Below are 25,345 nucleotides of genomic sequence, written 5' to 3' on the forward strand. Positions count from 1 at the left end.
CATGCACACCTGCAGTGGGATCAGAGCTGATTACAACTTCTTGAAGAGCCACCATTACTTGTAAGTTACTGTTCTTTTTTCTTTTATCAATCTAGTATTAATTCTCCTCTCTCTTACTGCTACAAAGTCAGGCCATAGGTTGGTACAAGAGCTGTTTTTTTTTGTTTTTTCAACCCTCATCAGTTCTCCGTCTCATTTATTATTTCACCTGAAACACCCATTTCTTCGTTTGCCTTAATTTCTGAACTGTGCTATTTATCTGTAAATATTTAATTCCATATACTTTTTGAGCTGCAGTTAGTGTGAAAGATACTGTAAAAACAAACACACACACACAAATGTAAAAGAGTCAGTCTTTCTCTTCCACATAATGAACCAGAACTAGAAAGCATGAGAAGAGGGATTCTTTTGTAGAAAACCTGCTGAGACCAGTAAAATATAAAGAAATGTTCTGTCCTCTAGCAGGCCTTTGGATGAAATACTTGGATGATACTATTCCAGTTGTAAGATTTTTCTCTTCAGCTTTATTCATGATATTTAATAAAATAGGCTTGCATACTGCACACTGGCATACTTTAAATTGGTTATGAACAACTGTAATAACTGCATAAACATGCTGATTCAGCAGTGAATTGAGGCATGCCTTTTAGCATAATTATTGTAGTAGCTCAGCAAAAAGGCTTATCCAGTGAGACAGGTGGCTATAATCCTATACAAATTAGAAGAATTTAGCTCAGTCTAATTTAAACAAAAATCAAATGTATTTTCTTCTCTGAGTATTTTAGTTACTGATTTTTATACACATCCACTCTCCCAATCAAGGCAGCAATGATTAGTTAGAAGAAGGAGTAGCTGGAAAGAATATAGAATAGACCTTTGAAATGGAACCATTGTTAAGGCAAGCAAAGTTTTAAGACTGGCAACCATCTTGACAGTGTGCCTTCAATCACTTGCTGATTTTTTTTTTCTTGTTTAGGTTCAGCGCACTATTGCCAAACAGATTCAGATGGTGCGGCAAGTTGGGAAAGGGCGATATGGTGAGGTGTGGATGGGTAAATGGCGAGGCGAAAAAGTAGCAGTCAAAGTATTTTTTACCACTGAGGAAGCTAGTTGGTTCAGAGAAACAGAGATTTACCAGACTGTTCTAATGCGTCATGAAAACATACTTGGTAAGTAAGCAGTTGGTAATTTGACTGGGTAGTGGAGGACTTGTATTTCAAAGAATTGTAGTTGTTTCATGAAGAGTGTGGAGAAGTTCCTTTATGAAATCACTGCAGGAATGTAGAATAACATAAAATAATAAAAATGCTATAATTATATGCAGACTATGGATCTTGCTTATTTTTAATATTACAAATAACAGATCCTGACTTTTCTTCTTTTTGCTTGAGGATCAGCATTGTGACATCACATGAGATTGAAACCTAAACTCTAGCACTCCTGGTCTTCAAATAAGAAGTGATGAGTGTGTAAGGGGCTGTTGAGTCTTACTATAAAATGAGTCTTCAGCCTTTTCATTTCCTGAAAAGTCTTCCAAGTAATGATTGATGTGACTTTTATGTAACACTAAATGCTAACTTTGTTTATGAATTGAACAGGTTTTATAGCCGCTGATATTAAAGGCACTGGCTCCTGGACACAACTTTACTTGATTACAGATTACCATGAAAATGGATCCTTGTATGACTTCCTGAAATGTGCCACACTTGACAACAGGGCTTTGCTCAAACTGGCTTATTCTGCTGCATGTGGTCTGTGCCATCTACACACAGAAATTTATGGGACACAAGGCAAGCCTGCTATTGCACACAGGGACCTGAAGAGTAAAAATATCTTGATAAAGAGAAATGGAAGCTGCTGTATTGCTGACCTGGGTCTTGCAGTCAAATTTAACAGGTAAATGATCAAAGCCTATTAGCAGTTGGTATCTTTTGCGGATATGTTGAAAGGCATCAAAGATCAAGTTGAAATGAGTGTTAATTCACTGATTGGTTATTTTGCAGTTAAACAGTAAAATTGTATGGTGTTTGTTTATTGTTTTGAGAGTCAAATACTCTTCTTTACTTTGGATGTGGGGTGAATATTGAGGTGGAAGATCAAATGCTCTCAAAGGTTGTTAGGATGGAGAGCTAAGAGTTCAAGTTGTTCCCCTCTTCACAAGAAGGAGAGAAAAGAAAACAAATCCACTGCCAGAATCCAAAACTTCATCTTTCCCTGGAGCATCTCTATAATGCTTTCATGTATTTTCAGTATAAGAACTGTGACTCAATGAAAATTTGAGCAACTTAAAATGAATTGAATAGTAAAATATATTACCTACAAAATTACTGTTTTGACTGTAATTATTTAAAAATATGAAAAATTACTACAAAAACAATTGCTAATGTCTGAAGCAGCCACAAAATTTCACTTTCCCACATTAATGCCAAAGAAACTGTAAGCCCTTGTCCAAGAATTTGGGTTCAGACATGGTAATTTTTAGTATAGTTTTTAGTGGGTGTGTGGATAGTATGGTGGTAGAACATTATAAATGCAGGTAATTTTGTAGAAATAGGTTGTTTTTTGTGTTTTGTTTTTTTGTAAAGCTCATTGTAACATGCTCAGTGTGCTCAAAATGTTCCTATTAGAAATAAGGGTATTTTAGGTCTAATATAGGGGTAAAAACTGTACATGTAAAGCTTATAGTGGAATGCATGAGCTACCAATGTCTTGAAGTGGATATCAAATCCTAGAACACAAGAAAACTTCAGCATAAGTATTGATGTGTAGAATTGTGGATATTAGTAATACATTTTGAGTCTTGAACATTTGGAATTGTCTGCTTCTGTCGGCTGTGTCGTGTGCAGTTTTGGTGGGGTTTTTTGGTTTTTTTTAAAGCAGTCACATGAACGTTCATGTTGGCTATTTTATAATCTTTTTTTATTTAATCTGTCTAAAAGAAGCATAATATATTATAAGTAATATTGGAAGGAGGATTTGAGAAAGAGATCATTGATTTAATTATAGAGCATAATTTTAGTTTGACGATAATAATTGCATCTTTTTACATGACATCTGTTCCTTTGTACTGCTCCACAGTTCATTTAACCTTTATTATTTACATTTAGTGATACGAATGAAGTTGATGTCCCTTTGAATACTAGAGTGGGAACAAAACGTTACATGGCTCCAGAAGTCCTAGATGAAAGCCTAAATAAAAATCATTTCCAACCATATATCATGGCTGACATCTACAGTTTTGGCTTGATCATTTGGGAAATGGCTCGGCGTTGTGTCACAGGGGGTAAGCCTTTAAATCTTGTGTTTCAAAATTTATTTACAAAACTAAGTCTTCAAAAGAATTTATCCAATACCTCTAATCCAAGGACTAAACCTTTCTGAAGAGGATGAAAAATATTTGAGTCCTACCACTTGCCCTGTGTCTCAAGGGCAGGCACCTTGCATTTTAAAAGAACAAAACAGCTGTGTGATTCACTTAATTGTAACACTGTCAATCAACTGTCTTCTTAATACATTTTTTATAACATAACTTACTATTTCTCTCTTGCTTTTTTATACCTTCATACTGTGCCTGGTTTCATTCTACTCTTCCTCTTATTTCTTGTGATAGATGACTGTGTATCTTTTTTCCTGCATTTTTTCAATATCTGTTTCCCCTTTTTTTTGGTCTTATTCCTGTGCCTCCTTACCTATCTCTTTCCTACATTGTGTTGTCTATCTCTATCCCATATTTTCTGTCTTCAACTTCTTCCCAAATCTGCACTCTCTTTTTTCAGGAATTTGTAAGGTCTTCTTCAAGTGATGTCCTTGTGGGTGCTCCACTTTAGGTGTTTGAGTGCCCCTGCACTTGTAATCGGAGATCTGTGGTAGCAGTGCCTGGTTGGGTTGCACATGTGCAGTCCTGTCTCATGATGCCATAAGCAGTTAACTGGCGCTGTGTGACCAACCTCCCTCCCACCCCCCTTTCTTTACCACCTTTGGCTTGAATCGGAGCATTCAGCAGTGCCTCATAGCTTAGTATTTTACCCCTTTCCCATTAGTTCTTTGACTAGCTAATTTGCCTTCCCACTTTTTCTCCCTGTTTCTTTTTCCTTCCAAAAAAAAAAAAAAGTTTATTTCTTTCCCTCAGTAGAAGCTAGTATTTTGTTTCACTGCTAGAGTAGTGTTAGTTTTCCCATCATGGGGAAGGGGGAAATACTTTCTTCAGGGGCATGCCCGGTTCAGCGAGCTTTAAACGCTGCCTCACCTGCAAGCTTTCAATACCTATTTCAGATGGACACTCTGTGTGGTCACTTTTTAGGAGAAGCACATGTATCTCAAAAGTTCCTACACTGTCACAAACTGTCAGTCTGAACCAGGAAAGCCAGAGACTTACAACTTGAACTGCTGCTAATGGAGAAGTCTTTCCACCCGGTGTCGGAGACAGAAACAGAGATACCCCTAGGATACACTTCTCCAAAAGCAGCCTCTAACAGGGGCTCATCTTTGCCTGTTACTCACGTGACAGACCACCCAGAGAAAAAGGTGGCAAAGAAACAAGCACTGTCCCCACCAGCTCGGGAACCGAGCAAGAAACAGCATTCCCCAGACCAGGATGGTAGGACCCTCTGGTACCATGGGTAATGTGAGAGCTAAAGGCTCCAAGACATCTAGTTCCAATGCAGTCACCCAGGGGAAACAGAAAACCCATGCCTCAGCACCAGTGGAGCCATCCCAACACACTGCACCGGGCACATCAAAGCAACTGCAGCCTATGGTGCAGTATAGTGCAACTGACAAGGGCACCCTTACAGACAACAGCTCCACATCAGCCAGTATCCACCATTACCTCATCAGTGGCCCTGGGGCTGTCAGCATCACAACAGTTCTTCCTTCCCAGAGACCTTATGATGTCCTCAACACCTGACTCTCCCATTTTTGGCACCAAGATCACCACAGAGCTTCCGGTCCACACAATTTGCACAGACACACAGGAAATACAAGCCACAAGCCCAGAAACAGTGACTTCTCCGCCCCCCCCCCCGCCCGCCCAAGGAGACTATAACTGTCAAATCAGTCTACTGCATCTCATCGACATTGATCGAGGGCCCGAGACCCCCACAACTTTCAACACTGGAAACTAATACCATCTCCCAGCTATTTGAAAACCGTTTAACTGCCCTATTACCCAGTTTGGCAATCTATCACTATAGCAGATGGGTGCTGGAGATAATTGAATATGAATACTCCATACCCACCCACCCTTCCCGTCCCTCTTCAGGGACCCCTCTTACAAAGATCTATTGCGACAGGAGGTAACCCACCTCATCCAGTGAGGAGCAGTAGAACCAGTACCAACAAAATACAAAGGGATGGGTTTCTGCTCAAATTACTACCTCACACACACAAAATAAACAGGAGAATGGAGACCCATTTTCTTTCTCTGACGGCTCAACAAATTCGTCAGAAACCAACACTTCAAGATGGTGACGCTGGCCAACATTATCCCAGTGTTAGAAAGAGGGGACTGGCTCTCAGCCTTTGACCTCCAGGAAGCATACTTCCCCATAATGATTCACCCATCACATTGGAGGTTTCTCCGATTCATTCTCGGACCAGATCACTTCCAGTACAACGTCCTGTCCTTCGGTCTGTCCATTTCTCCCCGAATCTTCTCAAAGGTACTCGCAGTAGTATCTCCTCTGCAAGAAAAGAATCATGATATTTCCATATCTGGATGATTGCCTGCTATAAGCAGCGAATTGACCAGCAGCAATGGAGGCTACCCAACAAACAATCGGCCTCTCTCTGCAATTAGATCTCCAAAAAACCCAAATAAATAAGCCAACCCTTAGTGAATGAATCTGATTGCCGCATCACTCAGCATTACCTGAGTAACAGCCAGGACTTGTTTGGAATTACTGGGTCACATGGCTGCATCGACCTTCATTGCTCAACATGCGACATAAGCAACATATGCGAACCCTACAAGCTTGGCTCTGTACAACTTATTGCTCACAAAGACACAGTATAAACAAACACCTCACAATGCCAAGCAAAGTAAAAGACTCTGTCTTGGTGAACGCAACCACACAATGTATACCTGAGAGTGCCATTCACCCAAGCCCCTCCTACATTGACTATTACGACGGATGCGTCCCTCGGAGTTTGGGGAACACATCTGAACTCACATTCTGCTCAAGGTCATTGATTCCAAACAGGAGCCCAGCGTCACATAAACCTGCTAGAACTCAGAGCTGTTTGCAATGCATGCACCACCTTCCTACCCATGATCAGAAACGAGACCATACAAATACTCACGGACAATTTGGCATGCATGTTTTACATAAACAGACAAGGGGGGTTCACGTTCACATTCCCTGTGTGCAGAGGCCATGTGACTTTGGCACTGGTGCATCCAGCACAACATCCACATTATAGCAGCGTACCTGCCCAGATGTCAAAACACTACGGCAAGTGCACTCAGCAGGAACTTTTCTCAGGACCACAAGTTGGAACTTGACACCAGGGTTCTCCACAACATAGTCAAACAGTGGGGATTCCCCACAGTAGACCTCTTTGCAATGGAGTACAACACCAAATGCCAGTTGTTTTGCTCCAGGGCTGGCATGGGCCATCACTCCTTGGGAGATGCATTTCTCATCAAATGGAGGACGCTTCCCACCTGTATGCCTTCTTCCTCACACCTCCATTCCCTTTATGGCGTGAGTGCCTCGCAAGATCAAAGCAAACAAGACCACAGTAATAGTGAGAGCCCCTGCATGGCCTTGTCAAACATCGTTCCTCTACATTCTCAGAATGTCAGTGTGCAGACCTCGAACCTTCCTCTCCTACCTTGTCTCCTGTCCCAGGACTCGGGATGAACTCTGCACCCGAACCTGGAGACACTCCATCTCAAAACGTGGTTGCTCCATGGCTCCAGGGACCTGAAATGACATGCTCCAAAGAAGTATAGAACATTTTATTAAGTAGTCACTGACTGCCTGCTGCACATATCTACACAAATGGAGACACTGATTCCTGGTGTCACACTGTCAAGGTCTTATTCCCACTTTGAACTTTAGCGTCCAGAAAGTGGGGACCTGCATGTACCCCTCTAAACTTAATTCCTAGCTTAGATCTGATAGCGCTGCCACCAACCAGAAGTTCCAGTGTCTGGTACACTCCCTGTCCCCCCAAAACCTTCCCTGGGGAGCCCAAGACCCAAACCCCTTGGGTCTTAAAACAAAGAGGAATAAACCATTCCCCCTCCTTTCCCCCTCCCAGATTTCCCCTCCCTGGGTTACCCTGTTATTCAACTCCTTAAATCTTAAAACAGAGAGGAATTAACCTTTTCCCCCACCAATCCCTGGTGAGTCCAGACCCAATTCCCCTGGGTCTTGCACAAGGAAAAAAAAAATCAATCAGATTCTTAAAAAAAGAGAGCTTTTAATAAAAGAAAGAAAAAGTAAAAACTATCACTGTAAAACCAGGATGGAAAATGTTTACAGGGCTTCAGCTTATATAGACTAGAGGGACTCCTTCTCCCCTAGCCTAAGTACAAGTTACAGCAAACAGAGGTAAAATATCCTTCCAGCAAAATACACATTTGCAAATTAAGAAAACAAACAAAAGACTATTCCGTCTTCTAGCTATTACGTACTATTTTGAACATGAGAGACTGTTTCAGAAAGATTGGAGAAACCTGGTTGCACGTCTGGCCCCTCTTAGCTCCCAGAGAGAACAAAGAACAAAACAAACAGCACAAAACAAAGACTTCCCTCCACCAAGATTTGAAAGTATCTTGTCTCCCGATTGGTCCTTTGGTCAGATGTCAGCCAGGTTCACTGAGCTTCTTAACCCTTTACAGGTAAAAGAGACATTAACCATTAACTATCTGTTTATGACACACATGAAGCAGACCACATCAGTATCTGCCCCTGACATAACCTTATTCCCAGATTCTGGACCTTAGCGTCCAAAATTTGGGGGTTAGCATGAAAACCTCCAAGCTTAGTTACCAGCTTGGACCTGGTACTGCTGCCACCACCCAAAAAATTAGAGTGTTTTGGGGCACTCTGGTCCCCCTGAAAAACCTTCCCTGGGGACCACAAGACCCAAATCCCTTGAGTCTCACAACAAAGGGAAATAATTCTGATTCCCTTCCCCCCTCCAGGTGCTCCTGGAGAGATACACAGACACAAGCTCTGTGAAACTACGCAGAGTGAGTCCCCCTCTCCGTTCCCAATCCTGGAACAAAAGCACTTTCCTCTTCACCCAGAGGAAATGCAAAATCAGGCTAGCAATCCAACACACAGCTTTCCCCTGATTTCTTCCTCCCACCAATTCCCTGGTGAGTACAGACTTAATTTCCCTGAAGTAAAGAAAAACTCCAACAGGTCTTAAAAGAAAACTTTATATAAAAAGAAAGAAAAAATACAAATGCTCTCTCTGTATTAAGATGATACAACACAGGGTCAATTGCTTAAAAGAATATTGAATAAACAGCCTTATTCAAAAAGAATACAAATCAAAGCACTTCAGCACTTACATTCATGCAAATACCAAAGAAAAGAAACCATAGAACTTACTATCTGATCTCTTTGTCCTTACACTTAGAAAACAGAAGACTAGAAAATAGAACTACTTCTCCAAAGCTCAGAGACAGCAGGCAGACAGCCAAAAGACTCAGAGACACACTTCCCTCCACCCAAAGTTGAAAAAATCCAGTTTCCTGATTGGTTCTCTGGTCAGGTGTTTCAGGTGAAAGAGACATTAACCCTTAGCTATCTGTTTATGACACGCCCCCCAAATTGCAGACAGTGGGGAAGCTCACTGGCGGCAATTTCCTTCTAGAACTTGAAAATAAACAGATTAATACAACACATGCACCTTTACATATACTACTAAGTATATAACTAACAGACTTTTACATTTTAAGAACACTTTTTAACTACTGGATTCTGGGAAACTCTCACGGGAGAGTGCATCAGCAACTTTGTTAGAAGCTCCTGTGATGTGTTGAATTTCAAAATCAAAATCTTGGAGAGCTAAACTCCAACGAAGAAGTTTCTTGTTGTTCCCCTTGGCAGTATGAAGCCACTGTAGTGCAGCATGGTCAGTTTGTAGTTGGAACCGCCGTCCCCAAACATATGGGCGTAGCTTTTCCAGGGCGTACACAATGGCATAGCATTCCTTTTCACTGACTGACCAGTGACTTTCCCTGTCAGACAGTTTCTTGCTGAGAAACACGACAGGATGGAAGTTGTGATCTGTTGCTTCCTGCATGAGTACTGCTCCTATACCACGCTCAGATGCATCCGTGGTTACTAGGAATGGCTTGTCAAAGTCCGGGGCCCTGAGCACAGGGTCAGACATGAGTGTTGCCTTAAGTTGGGTAAAGGCCTTTTGACACTCATCAGTCCACTTAACTGCATTTGGCTGGGTCTTTTTGGTCAGGTCGGTCAATGGGGCAGCGATTTGGCTGTAGTGTGGTACAAATCGCCTGTAGTATCCGGCCAAGCCTAAGAAGGATTGGACCTGTTTCTTGGACCGTGGGACAGGCCACTTTTGGATAGCATCCACCTTGGCCTGTAGGGGGTTTATGGTTCCTCGACCCACCTGGTGCCCCAGGTAAGTCACTCTGTTTTGGCCTATTTGACACTTTTTGGCCTTAACAGTTAGTCCTGCCTGCCTGATGCGCTCAAAGACCTTTTCCAGGTGGAGTAGGTGTTCGGGCCAGGAGTCTGAAAAAATGGCCACATCATCGAGGTAGGCAACTGCAAATTCTCCCAGTCCAGCTAGTAGACCGTCTACCAGCCTCTGGAAGGTGGCGGGTGCATTTCGAAGGCCGAAAGGAAGGACATTGAATTCATACACCCCCGTATGGGTGACGAATGCTGACCTCTCCTTGGCAGGTTCATCTAGCGGTACTTGCCAGTACCCCTTGGTTAAGTCTATGGTAGAGATGAACTGGGCACGTCCCAACTTTTCCAATAGCTCATCAGTACGTGGCATTGGATAGTTGTCCGGACGAGTTACAGCATTTAGCTTACGGTAGTCCACGCAGAAGCATATTTCCCCATCTGGTTTGGGTACCAGAACCACTGGAGATGCCCATGCACTGGTAGATGAGCGGATTATACCCATCTGTAGCATGTTCTGGATCTCCCGTTCTATAGCAGCTTGGGCATGAGGAGACACTCGGTAGGGTGGGGTTCTGATTGGGTGAGCATTACCTGTATCAATGGAGTGGTATGCCCGTTCAGTCCGTCCTGGGGTGGCTGAGAACAATGGGGCGAAGCTAGTGCACAGCTCCTTGATTTGTTGCCGCTGCAGACGTTCCAGGGTGGTTGAGAGGTTCACCTCTTCCACGCCACCGTCTTTTTTTCCGTCGTAGTAGACACCGTCAGGCCACTCAGCATCATCTCCCTGGACTGTAAACTGACAAACCTGTAAGTCTCTGGAATAGAAAGGCTTGAGAGAATTAACATGGTACACTTTAGGCTTTAGTGAGGAATTGGGAAATGCTATGAGATAGTTTACAGTTCCCAGGCGCTCTTGGACCGTGAATGGCCCTTCCCATGATGCTTCCATTTTATGGGCCTGTTGCGCCTTCAAGACCATAACCTGGTCTCCTACCTTGAAGGAACGTTCTCTGGCATGTCTGTCATACCAGGCCTTTTGCTCTTCTTGAGCATCCTTTAGGTTCTCTCTAGCAAGGGCTAAAGAGTGTCGGAGGGTGCTTTGTAGGTTGCTTACAAAGTCCAGAATGTTAGTTCCTGGAGAAGGCGTAAACCCCTCCCATTGCTGCTTCACCAACTGTAATGGCCCCTTAACCTCGTGACCATACACAAGTTCAAATGGTGAAAACCCTAAACTGGGATGTGGTACAGCCCTGTAGGCAAACAGCAACTGCTGCAACACTAGGTCCCAATTATTGGAGAATTCGTTGATGAATTTTCTTATCATGGCCCCCAAAGTTCCATTGAACCTTTCCACCAGGCCATTGGTTTGATGGTGGTACGGGGTGGCAACCAAGTGATTTACCCCATGAGTTTCCCACAGTTTTTCCATGGTCCCTGCCAGGAAATTAGACCCTGAATCTGTAAGGATGTCGGAGGGCCAACCTACCCTGGCAAAGATGTCTGTTAGGGCCAGGCATACAGTGTTAGCCCTGGTGTTGCCTAGAGCTACTGCTTCTGGCCATCGGGTAGCAAAGTCCACTAAAGTCAGTACGTACTGCTTTCCTCTGGGCGTCTTTTTTGGGAAAGGGCCCAGAATATCCACAGCTACTCGCTGAAATGGGACCTCAATTATGGGGAGTGGCTGGAGAGGGGCCTTGACCTGGTCTTGAGGCTTACCCACTCTTTGGCATACCTCACAAGACCGGACATACTTGGCAACATCCTTGCCCATCCCCTCCCAGTGGAAGGACTTCCCCAACCGGTCCTTGGTTCTGTTCACCCCAGCATGGCCACTGGGATGATCATGGGCTAAGCTTAAGAGCTTCTTCCGGTACTTAGTTGGAACCACCAACTGTTTTTGCGGCTGCCATTCTTCCCGGTGTCCACCAGAAAGAATTTCCTTGTATAAAAGTCCTTGGTCTATAACAAACCGGGATCGATTTGAAGAGCTGAGAGGCGGTGGGGTGCTCCGTGCCGCCGCCCACGCTTTCTGAAGGCTGTCATCTGCTTCCTGCTCAGCCTGGAACTGTTCCCTTGAGGCTGGGGTCACCAGTTTTTCCTCAGACTGTGGACTTGGGCTTGGTCCCTCTGGAAGCGATGTAGGTGATGGGGTTGTTTCCGTTGCTGGTGAACCGCTCTCCGCTGGTGCACCTGAGGGTATTTCAGGCTCTGGCTGAGCCTTTTGGGTATGGCTGTCGTGTGCTTCTGCCAGTTCTGGCTCGCTGGCGCCCTCTGGCGTTGAGTTTGAAGATGTGGTTGCACTTGCTGGTGCTGGTTGCTGTTCCAGTTCCGGGCCTGGGACTGGAGGTGCTGTGGCTGTTTCAGTGGTAGGCATGGAATCCGGGTCCACTGCCTCTGTCTGGGTCTCTGGTAACACAGACGGGGCTTCTGTGGACGGCTCAGGAACAGGAATGGGTCTGGAAGCTTGCCTGGTTTGGCTACGGGTAACCATTCCCACTCTCTTGGCCCGCCTCACCTGGTTGGCCAAGTCTTCCCCCAGTAGCATGGGGATAGGATAATTGTCATAGACTGCAAAAGTCCACATTCCTGACCAGCCTTTGTACTGGACAGGCAGTTGAGCTGTAGGCAAGTCTACAGCTTGTGACATGAAGGGGTAAATTGTAACTTTGGCCTTTGGGTTGATGAATTTGGGGTCAACGAAGGATTGGTGGATAGCTGACACTTGTGCCCCCGTGTCTCTCCACGCAGTAACCTTCTTTCCGCCCACTCTCAAATTTTCCCTTCGCTCCAAGGGTATTTGAGAGGCATCCGGGCCTGGGGATCTTTGGTGTGATGGTGGTGTAATGAATTGCACTCGCATGGTGTTCTTGGGACAGTTGGCCTTGATATGTCCCGGTTCATTACACTTAAAGCATCTTCCATCTGATGGTTCACTGGGCCGAGGTGAGTTACTGGAGACTGGTGAGGTTGAAGAGTAGGGTATCTGTGGCTTTACTTGGGTGGTATGTAGGGTCTTTGGCTGTCCTCAGTTGTAGGGTTTATGGTCTGTGTGCCCCCTGGGGTAATCGTTCCCCTTGACAGTAGCTTTTTTGCTTTCTGCCAGTTCCATCCATTTGGCTCCAATCTCCCCCGCCTCAGAGATAGTTTTGGGATTTCTATCTTGTATGTACCGTGTGATGTCTTCAGGAACACCATCCAAGAACTGCTCCATTTGTATGAGAAGGTTCACTTCTTCCAAGGTTTGAATGTTGTTTCCTGTTAACCAGGCCTCATAGTTTTTTGCAATGTAGTAGGCGTGTTTGGGAAATGACACCTCTGGTTTCCATTTTTGGGTTCTGAAGCGCCGACGGGCATGATCTGGGGTTATCCCCATCCTGTATCTGGCCTTGGTTTGAAAAAGTTTATAGTCATTCATTTGCGGCTTGGGCATTTCAGCTGCCACCTCTGCTAAAGGTCCACTGAGGTGTGGCCTTAATTCTACCATGTACTGGTCTTCGGGGATGCTGTACCCAAGACAGGCTCTTTCAAAATTTTCCAAGAAGGCCTCGGTGTCATCACCTGCCTTGTAGGTGGGAAATTTCCTGTGCTGTGGAGCAATAATTGGCGCCGGGTTGTTAGGGTTGGCTGGCACATGCAGCCCAGCTTTTGCCATCTCCAGTTCATGTTTTCTCTGTTTTTCCTTCTCTTCATTCTCTTTTTGTTGTTTTTCCATTTCTTTTTGTTGTTTTTCCATTTCTCGGCGGTGGGCCACCTCTTCTTCTTCTAGTTTTCTTTTGTGTGCTGCCTCTTGGGCTGCCTGTTCTCTTTGGAAGGCTGCCAGTTTGATGCTTTCTTCCTTTTCTTTTATCTCCATCTCTTTTTGTTTCATTTCCAGTTGTCGCCTGTGTTCAGCTTCTCTGAATTGGTCTTCGGCCTCCATTTTTGTCCTGGTAGACATGGTTCCTGTTTTCTTGTGTTGGGGTGCCCTCCGGTGTTTATCCTCTGAACTGCAGGTTCTCTGTTGCCTCCTGAAGTCTGCCTAGCAACAGTGCTTTTTTCCTTTTCTCTCTCTAGCTAATGTTCAATTAAGGGAAACCAGAAAAACCACTTAATTTGCATGCATATAAGTGCTGGTACTTGCCACCTAATGGGAGGGCTATTGCATGACAAAAGACCCTTAACAGTCTTCTCGCTTAATATGCAAACCACAAACTGCTAGAGAGAGCAGAAAAAAAATTCTCTCTGGTTCCCTTTTAAAACCAACCTGTTTCTCTCTGCTAAAAAACCCTTAGCAGAGAAAAGAAAAATATAATATTCCTACTGGCTTCTGGATTCTGTCTATCTCCCGCCACTGCCACCATGACATAACCTTATTCCCAGATTCTGGACCTTAGCGTCCAAAATTTGGGGGTTAGCATGAAAACCTCCAAGCTTAGTTACCAGCTTGGACCTGGTACTGCTGCCACCACCCAAAAAATTAGAGTGTTTTGGGGCACTCTGGTCCCCCTGAAAAACCTTCCCTGGGGACCACAAGACCCAAATCCCTTGAGTCTCACAACAAAGGGAAATAATTCTGATTCCCTTCCCCCCTCCAGGTGCTCCTGGAGAGATACACAGACACAAGCTCTGTGAAACTACGCAGAGTGAGTCCCCCTCTCCGTTCCCAATCCTGGAACAAAAGCACTTTCCTCTTCACCCAGAGGAAATGCAAAATCAGGCTAGCAATCCAACACACAGCTTTCCCCTGATTTCTTCCTCCCACCAATTCCCTGGTGAGTACAGACTTAATTTCCCTGAAGTAAAGAAAAACTCCAACAGGTCTTAAAAGAAAACTTTATATAAAAAAGAAAGAAAAAATACAAATGCTCTCTCTGTATTAAGATGATACAACACAGGGTCAATTGCTTAAAAGAATATTGAATAAACAGCCTTATTCAAAAAGAATACAAATCAAAGCACTTCAGCACTTACATTCATGCAAATACCAAAGAAAAGAAACCATAGAACTTACTATCTGATCTCTTTGTCCTTACACTTAGAAAACAGAAGACTAGAAAATAGAACTACTTCTCCAAAGCTCAGAGACAGCAGGCAGACAGCCAAAAGACTCAGAGACACACTTCCCTCCACCCAAAGTTGAAAAAATCCAGTTTCCTGATTGGTTCTCTGGTCAGGTGTTTCAGGTGAAAGAGACCTTAACCCTTAGCTATCTGTTTATGACAGCCCCCTTACCTTTGATTCTGAATTACCTGCATGAACTTAAGAGATCAGACCTATGTATTAGCTCAATCAGGGTTCATCTCTCAGCCATAGCAGCTTTCCACCATAAGGTACCATCAAACATTTTCTGAAAAACCTCAACACTTCCATGCTGCTGTGAGACCTCAACTTAGTTCTCTGGGGCATCACCAGATACCCAATTTGAGCCACTAGCCACTTGCCCACTTCTCCACCTGTCAATGAAGGTGGCCTTTCTAGTTGCCATTACATCTGCAAGATGAGTGGCGGAATATGGGGCCCTCATGGCTGATTCATCCTACACAGTATTTTCCGAAGACAAAATCACTCTGACTGCATCCAAAGTTCTTACCTATGGTTGCCTCCTCATTCCACCTCAACCGACCCATCTACTTACCAACGTTCTATCCTAAGCCACATAAGGATAGGTGAGAATGCACACTTCACATCCTCTGTGTTTGCAGGGCCCTGGCTTTTTATGCAGAGGGAACAAGGTCATTCCGCAAGTCCCAAAATTATTCATTTCAGTCCTGGAACAATCAAAAGGAGATGCCATATCCAAACAGAGGATTTCCAAATGGATTTCAGAATGCATCAAACTGTGTTACCAGCCACAGGACCTGCAACCCCCTATGGGGATTTGCATGCGTTTCACCAGAGCAGTGTCGACTTTGATCGCTTTTCTGAGCAGTGTTCCCTTTCTGGCATATGTAGACCTGTGACATGGGCCTCTACCCATACATTTATGCAGCACTCCACATTAGAGCATCCTGCAACATCTGATGCATTATTTGGACTCTCCATATTATCCTCTGCCACAACGTCAACTCCAAAGCCCCTCCCTTCCATTGAAGGGCACTGCTCTGAAGTCACCTGAAGTGGAGCACCCACAGGGACATCATTCAAAGAAGAGAGAGTTACTCACCTTGTACAGTAACTGAGGTTCTTCGAGATATATGTCCCTATGGGTGCTCCACTACCCTCCCTCTGCCCCTCTACTTCAGAGTTTCACACTCATACTCTGCAGTAGAGAAGGAACAGAGGGGAGGTTGGTCACACAACGCCAATTAACTGCTTGAGGCAGTGCAAGATGGGGTCTGCGCATGTGCAACCCAACCAGGCACTGCTACCACAAATCTCCAATTACAAGCACAGGGATGCTCAAACACTTAAAGTGGAGCACCCACAGAGGGACACATCTTGAAGAACCTCAGTTATTGCACAAGGTGAGTAACCCTCTCATCCTAATTTAAACTGCATCATCTTGGGACAGTGATCTGTCTTCATATGTTCAGTGAAGTACACTTCTTGGATGTGGTAAACTAGGTGAAATAGGAAGATTACAGGCAGTCTCGGAATAAAGTGGAAGATATGCATGGATGCACTCCTCTGTTGTAGGGAGTAGTTCTGCAGTATGTAATAGGATAGATAGCTCCAAACATTAAGTGGGACTACAGGTAATTAAGTCAGCATTTAGTCCTAAATGTCAACCATCGACTATAAATTTTCAGCAAGTGATGTTGTGTACAATTCTGTGTTATCTGTAGTTTTCAACCACTGATGAGTTTAAGTTGCTGACAAGAGAATTTTGAGTTAATTTAAGCTTCTTTGGCTAGTTAGGAGTTTAGATTAGGAGCAGATTTATGGATTTAGTTTGTTCTTGTGGTATTACCCTGATCTTTCACACACATTTCAGGTATTGTTGAAGACTACCAGTTGCCATATTATGACATGGTGCCGAATGATCCATCTTATGAAGATATGAGAGAGGTGGTGTGCGTCAAGCGCCTACGCCCAGTGGTATCTAACAGATGGAATAGCGATGAAGTAAGTACACCAAAAGGGAGAAATGGGAGGAGTTTAGCTTTAGCCCCTAATATATAATAAGGGTATTTTAGTATTTCCCAAAATTTTCTGAAACGGAAGTAGAGTAGGCCACAAAATTAGACATTTCTAATGTTTTGAAATATCTCTGACCACAATAAAAATACTAATGTGTGAGAACAACTGGTAGCACTTTTACATGCCTGATCTTTTTATATATCCATCTGGATGGGAAGGAGAAATACCTCACCAGCAACCAACTGCATGGTCACATTCTCACCTCAAACCAATCTAGAGCTAGGCTTTAATATTTTCCTGTGTTTTTGAATGGACCTACAATTTAACATGTAATTTTAATGCAATTTATCATACTAAACCTCAGTATATCGTTTTCTGTCATAATGGATATATCAGACATTTTCAACACTGTGGAATATGTGATGATTCTACTGAGTTTGTAGACCTGAGAAGAGAATGAGGTAGATCATTAGTGGCCTCATTTCTTTTTCATGGAGAGGTCTCATTGGTAGTGCTGCACAGTTCTTCAGATGTCCAATGCATGTTCCCACTAATGGGATGCACTGACCGTTCAGCCTGACCAATAGAACTCTAGCTAGAAGTGCTTGTTAGCATGTTCATGTACTCCCTCATCTCTCAACAGGGTCAAGGTCGGTGCTGCCGCCCCGCCCCCCCCAGGGTTGGGGGTCCTGCATGTGCGGCCCACAATGATAAATAAGTTGAGAACCACTGATGTAGATCCATATACAGTTCTGATTACTTACATATTCTATCTTACTTCTTATTAGGGCTGTCGAGTGATTAAAAAAAGTAATCACAGTTAATCATGCAATTAAAAAAATTAAGTGCGATTAATCATGCTGTTAAACAGTAATAGAATACTGTTTATTTAAATATTTTGGATATTTTCTACAGCACAGAATACAAAGTGTACAGTGCAAATTTTATATTTATTTTTTATTAGAAATATTTGCACTGTAAAAAACAAAAGAAATAGTATTTTTCAATTCACCTAATACAAGTACTGTAGTGCAGTCTCTTTACCATGAAAGTTGAACTTACAAATGTAGAATTATATACTAAAAAACCCTGTATTCAAAAACAAAACAATGTAAAACTTTAGAGTGTGTCCACTCAATTCTACTTCTTGTTCAGCTAGTCGCTCAGACAAGCAAGTTTGTTTACATTTGCAGAAGATAACGCTGCCTGCTTGTTGTTCACCATGTCACCTGAAAGTGAGAACAGGCATTTGCATGGTACTGTTGTAGCTGGCATCGCAAGATAGTTACATGTCAGATGCACTAAAGATTCATATATCCCTCGATGCTTCAGCCACCATTCCAGAGGATATGCATCCATGCTGATATTGGGTTCTGCTCAATAACAATCCAAAGCAGGGCAGACCAACGCATGTTCATTTTCATCATCTGAGTTAGATGCCACCAGCAGAAGATTGATTTTCTTTTTTGATGGTTCGGATTCTGTAGACACTTCTAATTCTTAAACCTTAGCTTGAATTCTGTATCTATCTTTAGAAATTTCACGTTGGTATCTTCTTTGCATTTTGTCAGATTTGCTGTGAAAGTGTTCTTAAAATGAACAACATGTGCTGGGTCATCATCTGAAACTGCTATAACATGAAATATATGGCAGAATGTGGGTGAAACAGAACAGGAGACATACAGTTCTCCCCCACGGAGTTCAGTTACAAATTTAATGAACGCATTATTTTTGTAACGACCGTCGCCAGCATGGAAGCATATCCTCTGAAACGATGGCTGAAGTATGATGAGGCATATGAATCTTTAGCACATGTGGCACATAAATACCTTGCAATGCCAGGTACAACAGTGTCATGAGAACGCCTGTTCTCACTTTCAGATGACATAATTAAGAAGTGGGCAGCATTATCTCCCATAAATGTAAACAAATCTGATTCTCTTATCAATTGGCTGAACAAGAAGTAGGACTCAGTGGACTTGTAGGCTGTAAAGTTTTACATTGTTTTTGAGTGCAGTTATGTAACAAAAATCATGATAAAGAGATTGCACTACAGTACTTCTATGAGGTGAACTGAAAAATACTATTTCTATTGTTTATCATTTTTACAGTGCAAATATTTGTTATAAAAATAATATAAAGTGAGCACTGTACACTGGGGGGAGGGATAGCTCAGTGGTTTGAACATTGGCCTGCTAAACCAAGGGTTGAGTTCAATCCTTGAGGGGGCCACTTAGGGGCAAAATCAGTACTTGGTCCTGCTAATGAAGGCAGGGGGCTGGACTCAATGACCTTTCAGGGTCCCTTCCAGTTCTATGAGATAGGTATATCTCCATATATTATTATTATTTGTATTCTGTGTTGTAATTGAAATTGATATATTTGAAAATGTAGAAATACATCCAAAATATTTAATACATTTCATTTGGTATTCTGTTGTTTAACAGCACGATAAATTACAATTTTTTCATTGCGATTTTTTTCAGTTAATCACATGAATTTACTGCGATTAATCAACAGCCCTACTTATTATTACTTATTATATCTTAAAAGAGTTGGTCTCCGTTTGTCACCAGTGAAGTTTCATCTTGCAGCAATTTCAGTTTACTATGTCCCTGTGGATAGTAAATTAGTTTTTACTCATGATGTAAAGATTCTTGAAAGGTCTTAATAATCTTTATCCACCAGTTGCATATCTTGTACCATCTTAAAATTTAAACATAGTGCTTACAGAGTTAATGAAATATTCATTTGAACTGTGGGAATATGTATGCTGATCTCTTTATCTATTAAGACAGTCATCTTGACAACCATCTGTTCTGCAAGGCACACAAGGGATAATGCTGTACCTGTCGTTTACTGTCTTTCATAAGGATAACGGAATTCTCTGTACACACCCAAGAGTTTTATATTTTTCTATAAATCTGTTATCAGCTTTTTTTTCCCTAACCTCACACTCAAGATAAGGAGACTAGATTTCATGTGTTAGAAGTTTTATGTTGGCAGCCTTCAAATGTTTACCAGTCTTGTCACACATTCTCCCAAATTGGTGGGAATTACCTTACACTGTGATCAAGATTAGAAAATGCATATATTTTATTATCAATTCAGCATTACTCTGTAATAAACATCCTCCCATGAGGTGCAGGGTTTTTTATCATTCTATGTAATTATGGGTTAAACAGGAATATTTGGTCTGTAAATGGATACTATTGAGGCTGGTAGATAAGTAATATGATCTACCTGCTTGAAATAGCAGCTGTATACATGCTATAGTACTTTTTTTTCCACCCTTTCAGAGATTGTCCATTTCTTTTGGAAATGCCCTAATTTCTTCCATTTGACTATTTGTCATGCCAACTTTCCCTCTGGTGAGAAACAATGGGTACACAGCAAAGAATCCTGTGGCACCTTATAGACTAACAGACGTTTTGGAGCATGAGCTTTCGTGGGTGAATACCCACTTCCTCAGATGCATGTCATGGGTACACAGTATGACACCTCATTACTCTGCTATGGAATGTTAGCCTGACCCATTGAAACTTTATAGTCCTCTTCCATTTTTTAATTCAGGCAGTAAATAAAAATGTAAAAGAATCCCTCAGCACTTATAAAACAAAAGAAAGAGCACCAGTTTGTTGTGTTGTAACTAAGGCACGCTTTCTAAATCAAATCAGTGTTGGAGATACCAATGTTACTCTATTCAGGGGAAATAATTGTCAAAGTATATTGTAAATAAATTAACAAAATATTGAAAAAAATTAACCTTTTTGGCCTACTAGTTTCACCAGTGTCGTCCTTAAAACTTGCGCCATTTCAGCTGTCAGTCATTATTGTTTACAATACTATCCTTTTTGTTTTTTAATTTTCAGTGTTTAAGAGCAGTGTTGAAGTTAATGTCTGAATGCTGGGCCCACAATCCTGCCTCTAGACTTACAGCCTTGAGGATCAAGAAGACACTTGCCAAGATGGTGGAATCACAAGATGTAAAGATTTGACAGAATAACATAGTACTGAGGAGCAGAGTTGGACTCCTAGAACTTTTCACCCTGATAAGGGTGGGAACTAAGTGGGAAGAGGAAGCAACTGAGATTCAGTCCACTTCCTCATCTCACTTTTACAGGCTGCTAATATTGAATCTTTCAGTACTTTGTAGAATATAATGCTGAGAGTCTCTGTACACTACATGCTACATATATGGACAGCCTTGTTTTAAATGTGCGTATCATTTTTGTTTTAAGCTGCATTGAGACTTCAGTCATGCTTAGTGAGTCTCCAGTGAAACTCTGGGTACTGAATTGCTTTCTGTGAAAGCCTTAAAAAGCTAAATGGATTCAACAGAGATGGAGAAATATAAGCTTTTTGCCTTCTACCTGATGATAACCTAGTTGGTTCATACCAAGTCTTTTTGAAATAGCCTGTAGGTTAGGAATCTGTTTGAGATACTACTCAGTTTAACAGTTCCTATGCCTTTTATGGGTCTTTTATGTGTGTGCCAGGATTCTTTGGCTGCCATTTGGGATAGATGATAATTTAAATTCACAGAAAGACTTATGGTCAGGGTCCCGTATGTGCCCTGATTACACAGTTTCAGGATTTGCCACAGAATTCACCCCTTGACACAGAATTGTGCTCCAGAATTTCAATTTTCATGTTGAAATAATTACATTTCTGTGCTGTTTTGGTTGCAAAGAAAACCTCAGAAATGTGAACAGTGTAAATCAATGTCCATATGAGGGCCTGTCTACACGGTGCAGTAATGCGCACACTAGAGGGGTGTGATTTCTAAAGTATACTAACTGATCCATGTAGACTGCTGGCACACGCTAGAAGTTTCTTAGGGTGCTTTATGTACATACTGCTTGTTAACATGCACTAGGAAACATTTTAGTGTATGCCAGCAGGGTTGTTGCAGGCCAGTAAGCGTGCAGCACATGAGTGCACTTTAGAAATCAAGTTTCTCTAGTGTGCATTGCCTTGCTGTGGAGACAGGCCCTGAGTCTGCAAAGAGCCTGAAACAGTGACAGACAGGTGTGATCTGCCTCAATCATCTCACTTGGGGCCCAGTATGCTCTATGATTGTGTGGTTGTGGAATTTGGCTTTTTTCAGGGTACCACAGAAGTCATCATTTTTGCTGTAGATTTCACCATTTTGCAGCAACCACACCTTTGGCTTTCTGTTTTGTGTCTCTGCCCTGCTGGGACCTGTCTGCAGCTGCTTCATGCTTTTCATCTTTCCCCATGAGAGAGAATTACATGGATTGCACTGCACGCTCCTTTCATTACTCTATAGAACCAGGCAGGAAGGGAGGTCTGAGAGCCAGAGTTGGAGTCCAGGTTGCAGCTAGGGCCCACTCCCAGAAGTGCGGGCTGGGCAGCTAGGAAACTGAGAGAATACAGTGTCATCCAAGGCCTGGAGAGCTGAGATGAACCGCTGAAGCTGACTGGTATGCATGAGGCAGGCAAAGGAGATTCTGAGCTAGATCACCCTGACAGCATCGTTATTGCTGGAGATCTAACAGCTGGGCCATCTACAGGACACATTGAAAAAACATAATCAAATACTATCATTCCTGAAAATCATCATTGACTAATTGTAAATCAGTGAGTATTTTCAACTGAATCAGACGTGTGTTGTTGGGTATGGGAGAAATGTGATTGAAAGGTGTTTCAGTGGAGGTACAATAAATTAACATTGTGCAGGATTTGGTCAGAGGTAGCTGTATAATGTGCAGTGCTGTGCATACGATTCTGTACTGCAGCAACTAGCTAGTTACATGAAAGCCATTTGGCTTGCACAGGAAATCAAATTTCTGCTCTTTTTTTTGTTGACCAAGACAGGTTGATGATATAAAAGGCCAAAAAACCTAAAATGATTACTGTAAAGTTGGGCCATTAGTTATATTCCATTACTTTTGTCATTGTTAGTTTGAAGTCAGAAAAAGCACTATAACTCAAATTTAAACTCCCAGTGCTTTGAATCTTCTGAAGATTAAAAACACAGTATTGGAACAGTTCAGTTAAACCTAATTTAAGTGCCTCTAACCTTGTACTGTAAACCTTGTTCTAGATCATTTTAAAAAGGGAAGATATTTATATAGTGTGTAATGTGCTCTATTTTTAAACACCTGGCCATAGGTACATGTGTGCACACATGCTATAGCCCAGATTTGGAAGGGGAGAGGGGGAGAATTAGGAATAATGTTGAAATTGTTCAGACGTAGCGATTTCATATTAAGATTTTTGATAAATTATCTGTCGTCTTAAAATGGATACATGGAGACTGCTTTGAAATTGTGTTAAAACGTCTTTTGAAAATACAATAGAAAATGTAGCTTAATGAAGTTCCAATATGCATTTGTGAACAACTGCAAATAACTATCTAATATTGCATTTTTTTCACTTCTGTTCAATAGTTTGCAAAAAAGTGGTCAGGCAAAAGACTGCAGTATTTTTTATTTTTGTTGTGATGTACAGACTTTATTTAACAATGCTACATATTTTATAGAAAACTAGTTATCTCAAGGGACATTTCTTTTTTAAAATAAAGTCATTACTTTTGTTCATTAAAACCTTTAAGTATTAATATGTATTCTGGTTGAATAATTCATCGGTGTGTCAAGTATAATTTTAACTTATTTGAAGACAGTGGTAGACAATAGTGTGCCACAATTCTTATGAAAAAAAGGCTTTAAATTTTTTTTCCATCCACTGCCAAGAAAGATATAAGATGAGGGTGAAGTTGTTAAGCATGGCTTTGTGCATTAGTTTGCTTAGTACTCCTGAGGGAATTCTGTGCCAAAAAATAATAATTCTACACACAATATTTTAAAGTTCTGCAAATGCTGCATATTCTATTTGTTAATATAACTCAATATAATCACACTGGTTTCAATTATTTTGGAAATTTATTTCAACTACAATACAATGGATGGAGAATAGGAGAGGGAAGCATTGGAGGAAATCCCCAGACCCCTTCTGTCTAGTAGTAATGTAGCTAGTATTGACCCTTTACTTCTAGTTATTAATCAATAAATATACGCAGCCAAATGCTCAGTGTCACATCATAGGCAATTGAAGAGCAAGTGAGGGCTCAAACTCAGTTTAAATTGGCTACTGACCATCTCCAGGAAGGTCAGTAGAAAACCGTTCATGGAGCTCATTTTGATAGGAAAATTTTTCAGTCAAAAAATTTAGACCAGTTCTGATCACTAAAGCACCATAAGCATTTATAAGGCCATATTGTCCTTTACAGTAAGGCTTCTTTACACCACTTTGGGAATATAAAGGAGCCTTAATTTTTTACAGCTGTTTTATACTCCTGGGGAATTTACTAAGAACAGTGGGAACAATTCACTAAGCAGGCAGGCTGCTACATTCTACTCTGCCTGTGGGGACAAAGCCTGCTCCACGTCTACCTTCTCAGAAACACCCCAAAGCCCTACCCCTTCACACTGAGCTATCCGCACTAGCGGGCAAGAGGGACATAGTGTCTCTTTCTCTCTCACACGACTGCCCAGCCCTCCCGCCCTGGCTTATGTCTGATTTACAAATCTACTGGCTGCTCTGGGCACTCAAACTAACCTGCCTGCACTGCTGGGGAGGGGCGTGTGACCGCCCTTGCAACTTCCCTTTGCTTTCCCATCAGAAGTCATTTTTCTGTGGGGAAGCAAAGAAATCTTTAGGGGCCATGAATTCTGTGCATGTGCAGTAACGCAGAATTCCCCCAAGAGTAGCATAGGTAGTTAGAAAATATTTGGTATGAGTAATAAAATCAATAATTTAGAATAAGCTGTTTCCACCCACCCGTCGCCCTGGGTTTTTAACAATGAAAAGGAAAATGTTTATGCACATGTCCCATAAGCTTGCTCTTTCAGAACATGGAGGTTTTTTAAATTTAACCCATTCCTATATTGCAGTGGTTCCCAAACTTGTTCTGCCACTTGTACAGGGAAAGCCCCTGGCAGGCCAGGCTGGTTTGTTTGCCTACCAAGTCCGCAGGTTTGGCCGATGGCGGCTTCCAGTGACTGCGGTTTGCTGCTCCAGGAATCAATTTCTGCTGAACCTGCGAACGCGGCAGGCAAACAAACCGGCCCCGCTCATCAGAGGCTTTCCCTGCACAAGCGGCGGAACAAGTTTGGGAACCACTGCTATATTGGAATATTTGTATTCATCTCATAAAGTGCCATTCGAATTATACATCTTTAGTAGCTATGATTTATTTGCTAACACTTAATTTTGATGTGTTTTTCTGAAGTCTTTAAAGAAAACATTTGGTGGTAGTCTAAATAAATCAACAGAAATGTAAAAATGAAACACCATTTTTAATTATTTCATTGATTTTTTCCCCCACCCCAAATATTTATTGCTGAAGTTTTTGCAAGGCAAAATGTTGATGATACTGAAGGTATGTCTACATTGCAATTAGATACCTGTGGCTGGCCTATGCCAGATGACTTGCGCTCCCGGGGCTCAGGCTAAGGGGCTGTTTAATTGCAGTATAGAGGTTTGTGCTTGGGCCGCAGTCTGAGCTCAGGGACCCTCCCACCTCACAGGGTCCTAGAGCCCAGGTGCCAGCCTGAGCCTGAATGTCTACACTCCAGTTAAACAGCCCGTCAGCCTGAGTCAGCTGGCATGAGCCAGCCATGGGTTTTTAATTG

The 25,345-nt window shown here is 42.3% G+C and overlaps 1 protein-coding gene across 1 annotated transcript in view; it reads left to right on the forward strand.

The window, feature by feature from the left end:
* The window catches only part of BMPR1A (bone morphogenetic protein receptor type 1A), a 203,232-nt gene extending 178,591 nt beyond the window's left edge, over positions 1-24,641 (forward strand). The window contains exons 9-13 of the mRNA XM_030570181.1: positions 977-1,169; positions 1,599-1,896; positions 3,108-3,283; positions 16,540-16,670; positions 20,558-24,641. Of these exons, the coding sequence (XP_030426041.1) occupies positions 977-1,169; positions 1,599-1,896; positions 3,108-3,283; positions 16,540-16,670; positions 20,558-20,683 (924 nt within the window). The 3' untranslated portion in view covers positions 20,684-24,641. The remainder of the gene's footprint in view (positions 1-976; positions 1,170-1,598; positions 1,897-3,107; positions 3,284-16,539; positions 16,671-20,557) is intronic.
* Positions 24,642-25,345: the final 704 nt, after the last annotated feature.

This window comes from Gopherus evgoodei, chromosome 7 (genome assembly GCF_007399415.2).
Source record: "Gopherus evgoodei ecotype Sinaloan lineage chromosome 7, rGopEvg1_v1.p, whole genome shotgun sequence".
Classification (NCBI taxonomy): Eukaryota; Metazoa; Chordata; order Testudines; family Testudinidae; genus Gopherus; species Gopherus evgoodei.